Genomic DNA, 9687 nt, shown 5'->3' on the forward strand with positions numbered 1-9687 from the left:
GTTATACAAATCTAAATCCACCTAATTTTAATATGCTAAATTCATTTTGGGTACTAAATATAGGGTTCGTGCGTATGTTGTGGCTAGAAGACCTTTGGGCAAATAATAAACCTGATCTCTGTCTTTCAGATTACACTTAAAGTGCCTTTGAGAAGACTGAAGTTGGTTGGTATCCAAGGAAAACCTTAAACTTCCTTTTAGCGCCACCAAAGGCTGCTGCCGTCCCCCAGCTTCAGCACCTGAAACCAATGCCAAAACAGTCCCTTGTGTGTCAAATACAGATGCACATCTGCAGCTGTTTCTGACTGATGGATGATATTTAGGTGACTGCTCCAGCTGATTAGAGGATTTTGGACATAGAACCAAATGCACTGATCAACCTACAGATTTGTCAGAAGAGGACTTGGCCCCACCGGATTGTCTTTTAAAAACCTAATTTATGATCTTTGGACATGGCGATGAACCTGTCCTCAGTAAGAGACACAAAATGGTTAACCCTGGAAGTCTGTCGACAGTATCAGCGTGGAAATTGTTCACGTACTGATGAGGAGTGCAAATTCGCCCATCCACCGAAGAGCTGCCAAGTCGACAACGGTAGAGTGATTGCCTGCTTTGACTCACTGAAGGTACGAAATTCTGCACACACAAAATGATCAAAACTCATGTTTCACACAGCTGCAATGTTCAGTTCTTTTATTATTGTATAATATGACCTGAAATGTTTGCTGTGGCCAGTTCAGAAAAAAAGGCTAACTCACTTCTCAACCCACCCTGTGAAATGGTGAAAGAAAACATGAATACTACCAAGATGAGCGACAGCGAACCCTTCTTTGTATTCAGCTTGAGCTCTTCCCGAGTGACACCAGCTTCAAGCAATTTTCAAACAAGCCAGCGCCAAACAGAGTTGTTAGATTCTGGCCATAACTAAGTCAGTGTGTGACAGGACTAGTCTCTGATGGTGGATCTGTTCCTTGAATTCTACTTTTAAAAAAGTAACAAGAATCTGATTGCAAAGAGCAATATTTTTTAATGCTTTATTATCAAGACTGAAGATGTTTCTTCTTCGAAGAATTGAATTATTATGAGTTCTGCATCTGTTACAAGCCTGTTTTGTGGTGTGTTGTTCTCTGAAAACAGGGCCGATGCTCAAGAGAAAACTGCAAGTACCTTCATCCACCTTTGCACTTAAAAACCCAGTTAGAGATAAATGGACGAAACAATCTGATCCAGCAGAAGACGGCAGCTGCCATGCTGGCCCAGCAGATGCAGCTCATGATCCCTGCACCCAGCTTGCCGTCTGTGGTAAGGTCCTAGAGGTCGTGATAAAGGAGGAATTTGTAACTTTTACCATCCCAAAACGTCTGTGTGGTTCTGTTTGGCCTCATTGCAGACATTTCCACATTCTCAGGGACTGGGCACAAATCCTGGTGTTGGATACGGTTCCTACATAACACCCCTGAGCCACGGGATGAGCCTGGTGCCCACAGACATCCTCCCCAGCAGCTCGGTGCTTGTCCCAGGGAGCCCACCTGTCACAGTCCAGACTGCCACTTCTTCCTCCTCCTCTTCGCCCTCACAGAAGCTCCAGCGGACTGACAAACTAGAGGTATTGAAGTGTGATTTAACACAATAAAAAAGACGATGATACTTCTAGTAGCTGAGCCCAATGCTTAAAGCTACCTTGACGGGCTAGTGGGTGAGGCGCTCGCTATGTACACCTGTACTGTGATTTCAAGTAAACAACATCTGTTAATCAGAAACCATTTGTGCTCCACCCCGTCAAGAAACACCTGATCGGAAAATTCATCCCCACCAGATTATAAAAATGGATTGAAAATGTGACAGAAATAGCATCATCGGAACAGATGCTGCGAGAATTAATAATGACAGGGAGGAAGAGTAGGGGTCATGGAACCGTGTCTTCACTATGAGCTGGTGAGAACAACAGGACATGAGTTAAGGAGATGGAATAGCTGTGACTACATATTCAATATTTATGATAGGTTCTCCGACTGAGACGTCTTAATGCATAAAATGAAAAGAGATGTAAAACATGAAAGTAAAAAAAAAAACTTTCATAACAAAGGTTCTTTCCTAAATACTTATTAGTGTCCAACACACAGCCACAGAAGTATGCGACAATAAAATGGCCATTAGAATACCTCTCTGTCAGACCGCGGCTACGTGCTAACAGCTGCATATCACTCACGTGTAAACACGTCACTCCTCTCAGGTGTGCCGAGAGTTCCAGCGAGGAAACTGTGCTCGAGGGGAGACAGACTGCCGCTTTGCTCACCCCAGTGACACTCCGATGATTGACACCGTCGATAACACTGTAACCGTTTGCATGGATTACATCAAGAGTCGCTGCAGCAGAGACAAGTGCAAGTATTTCCACCCGCCTGCACACTTGCAGGCCAAAATCAAGTCCAGTCAGCATGTGAGTCAGACAGCCCAGGCCACAGCTGCAGTCATGGTAAGACGGAGTCTTGTTATTTTTACTGTTGATGAATGGTTGACTTTCAAACACATTCCAGTGGTATGGTAATGACATTGTATTGGCGATGACCTCAGAGAATGTAGAAAAACATGCACTTAAAGGGGATATGTTATACACAGTTATTTTGAGTTGTTGACTCCACTAGAGTCTTTTTTTCATGATTTAGTGTCAGTTCATCCTTTGAACACTCAGTCCCTTTAAGGCGCTAAGGCCCTAACACCTTATTATTTAATTTACGTGTTATTGGCTAAGGCTGAGGCGCATCATTTGTATATACTGGGGGAGCTGATGTCAGACAGGGACATACAAATAAAAATCTCCATATAAGACACACTATAGAAATATGCTGCACCCTATTGGTTCGGAGTCTGAAATGCAGAGCACTAGCTCTTATATATTTGAGCCAAATCATTACACAACAGAAACAGCACATATTTGAGCAGCTACTGCAAACTAGCATTTAGAATTGTTTAAAGTTGTTGATATGTAGTAAACATTATTAGATTTTTTTTTTTTTTTGCTCTGATGAGATACCGACGATATGAAGCCTCTAAATTACTCCCTCATATTAACATGAACACATAGTTTTACTTTCATATAGATCATCTTCTAACGGTTCCTCTGTCATATATGATAAATGTTAACTGCCTGCTTGTAGGCTTGTAATTTTTACTTTCTGCACACAGTCCAAGATCGATGTGACATCTGCCTGTCTTCTTAGAGCCCACTATGGCTGTCGTCACTGTTGTTGTTCAAGACCAGAGCTACATGTTGTTTTTTACTTCATGATAGAAAATATATGGTTATTTTCAGCTGTTGTTTGTGATTTTGCTTTTGGAATACTGTAATAACACCAAGTCATCGTTACTTTAACCATGAGTAAATGGTGAACATAGTGGCTAAGTTAAGTGCTTGATCGTAGTTTAGCTCCTGTTCAACAAACGCATACTTGAAGTAATAAATCCGAAAATGATACACGATATAGTGATATACTATACCTGCCTGTGGACTAATGTAGCAGTTAATCTTAAGTTAGTGTGTTCTTCAATTGGGTATTTTGTTACTGTGCATGCATACTGTGTTTTACGTGGTATACTACATTCAGCTTATTTTTTTGTTTCCCCCCCTCTCATCTATCCACACTGCTGCCCCCCATGATGCACCTCTGCTTGCTGTTACCTGTATGTTAATACGCTTGAATCCCATTGGCCCACTGCCATCATGTGCTCGCTGCCTGCTATTAAAGACTCAGTCGACTGCCAAAGCAATGAAGCGACCCCTCGAGACAACTGTAGACCTGGTATTTCACCTTTTGCCTTGCATGCAGCCAATAATGATACTGTGGTACTTTTCATATGTTGTCATAGTGAGCTTCTGGTTTCATCTAGCTGCTGTGTTCAGTGAATCCCATTGGAAGCTTTAGAGGGATTAATTTGTCAGATTTGGTTATTCCATTCATATTAAAACCATAAATGCATGTTATGTCATTAACAGTCACCTTCATTGTGTAGTTGTGCTTTACATTCATATTACTTTCAATATGTAGTGTGTTGGAAAGGTTTTCAGTGTGTCTTCTTATCCCCTTTTTAGGCTTTTCCTCACAACATCCTGCAACCATTACCAAAGAGACAAGCTTTGGAGAAGAGCAACTTGGCCTGCTCCCTCTTCAACCCGAGTTTTTTGCACTACCACCAGGCTCTGGCCAACACACAGCTGCAGCAGCCGGCAGCCGCATTCTACCCCACAGGTACGTTGAATGTCTATTTTATATTGGGGAGGACGTTCCATCATGTGAAGATCTCACGAGAATATGATTGGAACTGCGGTACTGCTGTGTATTCCATCTGGCAAAAGACTGTTTTGCAAATTGGCGGAGATTGGTGGACTGGCCCTGTTCAGGTAACGATAACGTCGCTAACGTCGTTAGACAACCTAGACTAGCTAGCTAAGTTATCCAACAACGTTAGCGAACAAAATCATTTCCAGCACCGTACAGGAATCCATAATGTCTTCTGTGGATATGGTAGTTGTGGGCTGACATCCATAGTGCATCAATGGTGCGGTCTTGGCCATGCACTGGACAGGATGTAAACAAACAGCTGGCTCTCTGTGCTCATAAAAGGATGAAGATGTGTATTTGTTCGTTCCATCCACTGTCATCCGTATTCTCATGAGATCTTTACATGACCTGTTCCTCTGGGTTATGTGCAACTTTATTTGCACATTACCTGAAAACATGGGTAGTTTGCCAACAACACGTGTAATTTGCATATTACCCGTAACATATTATATATATATATATATGTATGTGTGTATGTGTGTGTGTATATATATATATATGTGTATATATATGTATATATATAATTCTTTTTTTTTACTCGGATTTAAGTATGAATTGACTTGTGTGTCAGTCACTCTAAAATACCTCCTCTCTTTCGGTTGCATACTCACACAGGTTCTGTCTTGTGTATGACTCCTAACAGTGTTGGTAAGTTTCTGCCTTGTTTTTGAACAAACTTGACCTCATAATCAGTGAACAGAACACAGCTTTTATGTTCTTACCGTAATTGTTGCCTTTTGAGTCTGGATTAATGATCACAGGGGTTTTGCTTGGGTTGCATATTTGTGTGTTTTGATCATCAAGCTGGTTAGATTTAATTTCTCTGCTTTAACTGTGTGTAAGTTAACGTTGGGTTTTTCTGAAAGGTGCCTGTAAATTAAATGTATTATTACTATCATATATAATACATCATTTATCTACTATTGCTGCAGGTAAGCAAAGACAGCATTCAAGCATTTTGGAAGCCATGTGTGGTGGATTATTATATTTAATCTCTTGAGTTTCTCTTCATTTTGTGGTCTTATTTTAAAATGTTCTACCTTTTTTTTTTTTTTTTCCTTGCCAATCTTAAAATCACTTGCGTGACAAAATCTGGTGGCGTTGCTGTACATGTCTTCCTTTTTGGAATATGAAATCATGGGCAGATTTCCTGATTTTATCTCTTGTCAGCCCTCCTTTTATATTCTCCCCTGCTGTCTCGCTTCGCTGTGTAATCACACGACATCTGCAGGTCTAACCCAATGACGGCTCGCTGCTAATGTCGTTTTTGTATTTGCCTGGCAAGACCGAGAAAAGCATTGCTATGGTTACCATAATGCTCCACCTGCCTTTTCATTGCTTTCATGGTTCCCTTCCCGAACAAGTCCCCATGATGTACAGTGCTTCGCCTGCTAGTGTCTCTGCAGCAGCTTCTCCCGCCACAAGTGTCTCCTACGCAGCAACAGCACCAGCCAATCAGGTTTGCTCCTTTTTGAAGCTTTCTGTCGTAAATCCTTGAGCACCAACACGTGCTTCGTGTCTGAATTAGAGGAGTTGCTTTGTTTCCCTGCTTGCATTGCTTTTCATCGAGCTTTCACACACACCTTGTAGAGCAGAAGAACCGCAGGGCCGCTTCTCAACTTTCCATTTTTAGTGTGTGAAAAGTCGAATTGAAACATCTTCCATCTGCAAAGGGTTGTGTTGCATTTCTCCTCGTCATTGCATGTGTTTTTGCTTGTTCAATGTCTCCTTCATTCTTGAAAACTGTTTCCAAAGGTTCGCAAAAATGAGCACTTAATTCAAACACACTGTTAGCTTAGCTTCTAGCAGTTAGAATAATCACTAGATAACTGAATCACACGTTTAAACCTTTCATTTCATTTCTTCACAAAGAGAAAATATTAGGAGTGGTGATTCTCTGAACGTGTGTGTGTGTGTATACAAAATGTGTGTGCGGTTTATAGTCAAATTTATATTATTTTATTGCCCAAACTAACTAGTTTGATAGTATTGATGGATGTATATTATAGAAATGTGCCCAAGACTGTTCACAGTATTGTTTTAAATCTCAAATGTTGACAAAAAAGGTGAAAATTGCGAACAAAATCAAGAGTTTAACATCATTTCATTTCATTTGATCTATTGTGTGTCCATCGCAATGATGATTCTTCATATGCACTTGGTGATCTCTTCCTTTTTCTTTCTTTCTTTCTTTCTTTCTCTCTCTCTCTCTCTCTCCCCCAAGTAACAAAAACACATTTGTCTTTTGCCCCTGAAACAGATTATTCTCAAGTAACCACCAGAAATGGAAGTCAGTGCCATGTTGCTGCAGTTAAAGGCCCCAAACAGCCACTCTGTAAATACCATGTTAACACCACACAGAACCTACAAGCTGCATGCTGAACACATCACCCATGACTAGATTGTGGCCAACAACCGCAATAGCTCAGTCACAAGGATTATACCGTGTCACAGAATATTGTTGTGTATATACGTACATGCCTTGGCATCTGTATTAATATGTGCTCTCACAACCGAGATATTTAAAGCCAAGCAGCTCTTAAGTGGTCAGATGCATCAGCCACAGAAAAAGAAATATCAACTCTCAAATACTTATTCAGTGCAAAGTATATAAATTAAAAAATAAGCTCTTCAGAAAACATTAGACAGTGTACAAAGTACCGATGTAATACTGAAACAGAAATGTTGTTTACTGACATTTTAAAGTATGTAAAAATGTATATGTCTACATGTTGTTGTCAGTTGTAATCGAGTCCCATTCTAGCGATTGTCAAAGATTGTTTTTATCCAGCTGTTTTGATGTAATAGATGTTGAGATATTTGTGAATGGGGCTTTTTCATTTTTTTGTTTTTTGTAGTAATGATTGTTTATTTGTGCCAGATTGACTTATTTTAAACTAAGCACTTACATTTTAGAAATGTATTTTCAACAGCAGATGTGTGAACATTCCTGGAAAATGGTTTGAGAGTGTCATCAGTCTTGTTCAGTTCCCCAGAGAGCAGTGCTCCCCCCTCTGGCGTGCCTTTGCATTGCATATTCAGTAAGTGTGGGTAGAAAATACCATTTCTTCAAATTAAGTCACTGCAGATGCTTTTATTTTGTAGAGGGCAGTGAAACAACAATTATAGCATTTTAGTTATGAAAAAAGATACGGATTATTGGTCACTTATGGGTAATTGTAGTATCCTAAAGTGTTTTTCCTTGTTTTTATATGTATGATATTATTGCAACACACAGATGTTTTAACAAAATGTTTCCTCAGCCATGGAATTTAAATGTCTCGTCAAACTAATGAGTGATCCTCTGAGGACCGAATAGTTTGTCTATGACTATGTGTTTGAATGTTACAAGTGCCTAAAAGAATTGTGATATTTCAGAGGCTCACTCAGTTCAACTTAGTTAAGTTTTCCAGTGCTTTTTCCATTCATTTTGTGTATGTCGGTTTAGATGTCAGCTTTTAGTTCCACTGGTGTTCATGTGTATGTACTCTGTATAAGACTTGTTATCCAGCTTAAATTAATTTTTCTCCAGTTTTAAAATTGGTTAGTTAATGTCTCTTAACTAGTTTAAGTACAATATGAGGAAGGTGTGTTTGATTGATGTCACATTATGCAATTGCTTGCGACAGACAGAGACCATCGTGTCTGCTGAAGAGAAATCGTCACGTTCGTGAACGTGTTTGATGAACCTTTAGTTCTTTTAATGACTGTACGAATACCAACAGTTTCTTTGTCTGATGACTTTTGAAATGACTCTGTGTTGATCAGCTCCGACAAAACCATCTTTGTGCTTGTTCACTTTTTTTTCTCCATTATTTGTTATGTATTTTTATTGTGCGTGTTTGTTCTTGATGACATATAAGACTAGTTGAACATTGGCTAAGAACACTTCATATATTTGCTTCTATCGTATTATGAATGTAACTTGTGAAACTGACTTTAGTTCCTCAAAGGGCCTTGACCTGTTGCAACAGCCGAAGAAAAGCCGTCTGTGTTCAGGGATCGAATGTCAAAACAAAGAGAAGCTTGAAACATTGCATCCTTGTCACTGCCTTGCCTCCGTAAAAGGGACAACAAACCTTTGCAAGACCAAGGCCATGGAATTGTTGAAGTATAAAATCGCCTTGCAGAGGTCACATTTGACAGGAAAGCCATTTTCATAATAGTCTAATGATAGTTTGTTTTCATGCGTAGATGATTTATGAGTTATTTTCTCCTCCTAGTGATAGTCCGATATTTCACTTATGCTATGTTGAAACAAAGTGTGTAAAATATATATTTTGAGATGTGAATTTTGTGTTCTTATGGTAACATACTGCAGTAATGCATATACACTTTCTCTGGAACTCTTAAACAGTTCAGATGTTGAAGGCTCTGCAGCTGTTTTAAATTTCATGTTGGTTATATCGATTGTAAAAAAAAAAAAAAAAAAAAAGTTAATAGATTGTAACAGATTTTCCCAAATTCATATTGACTGCAAAGGCAAGGCATATATATGTGAATGCTTTAAGAGGAGATTCGGACAGTGAGAATGTTTGTCAGACTGACAGAACATTTTTTGAGCACTTTCTCAACAGTCAGGCGACTGAGAAGATATGCTTCTTTGCCTTATCCCTTAACTTAGTCTGACATTTGTGATTGCAAATTCGAGGAATTTCACAAATGTGTCCAAATATGTTTACACTGCTTTTAGATTGAGACCAAAATGTCATTTGATGTGTCACGCCCAGCAGGATCCCCAGGAAGGTCTGATGAAGACTGAACCAGCCATCTTGCCAGTTTAATAAGTGGTTAAATTAAGATTGCAATCTCAATGTTACAGAAGTGGACATGCCAGTGCCCTTTATTTGGCTCCATCTGCAGTGTCGCCCAAATATAAAATGCCTCCTCCTTTACTTATGATTAATTGTGGAAATGATTTTACTGTGTACAATTATACATTTCACGTGATTAGTTTTGTCCCTGTAAATTAAAATTCTGTAAAATCTAATATTATTAATAAAACTAGTAAATGCCATGCTGTGATCTTCATTTTATTATCAGAGTATCATTATCAGAGTCTGACTTATTTCTGCTCACATCATTGTTAGAGCCATTATTGTTAAAACACTGTAATCTTCAGTTCGCCATCTTTCAGTGTTCTACTAGAGAAGACTGTTTCTTCTGCGTCGACCGGCAGTTTGCATCAGCCATTCATTGTATTCTTTGTATAGAATGACAAAGTGGAACGCCGTGATAGGTCTAGATCAATAAACTATTTTATTCCTTACCATCTGTAGCCTTCATACATCACTCTTGAATGAACGGCAACAAAATGCCGTGTAACCATAGCAACAGCATCCGGCGG

At 39.4% G+C, this 9687-nt stretch overlaps 1 protein-coding gene across 1 annotated transcript; it reads left to right on the forward strand.

Moving 5' to 3' along the window:
• Positions 1-452: 452 nt before the first annotated feature.
• Positions 453-5799, forward strand: LOC144740080 (muscleblind-like protein 2a; the record flags this gene model as incomplete). Its single annotated transcript, XM_078622963.1, has 8 exons — positions 453-626; positions 1138-1302; positions 1391-1606; positions 2234-2476; positions 3747-3800; positions 4091-4247; positions 4956-4988; positions 5747-5799. Coding segments are annotated over exons 1-8 (1095 nt in total), but the record flags the coding sequence as incomplete, so codon positions are not given.
• Positions 5800-9687: the final 3888 nt, after the last annotated feature.

This window comes from Lampetra planeri, unplaced genomic scaffold (assembly GCF_965212315.1).
Source record: "Lampetra planeri unplaced genomic scaffold, kcLamPlan1.2.h2 scaffold_1889, whole genome shotgun sequence".
Lineage (NCBI taxonomy): Eukaryota > Metazoa > Chordata > Hyperoartia > Petromyzontiformes > Petromyzontidae > Lampetra > Lampetra planeri.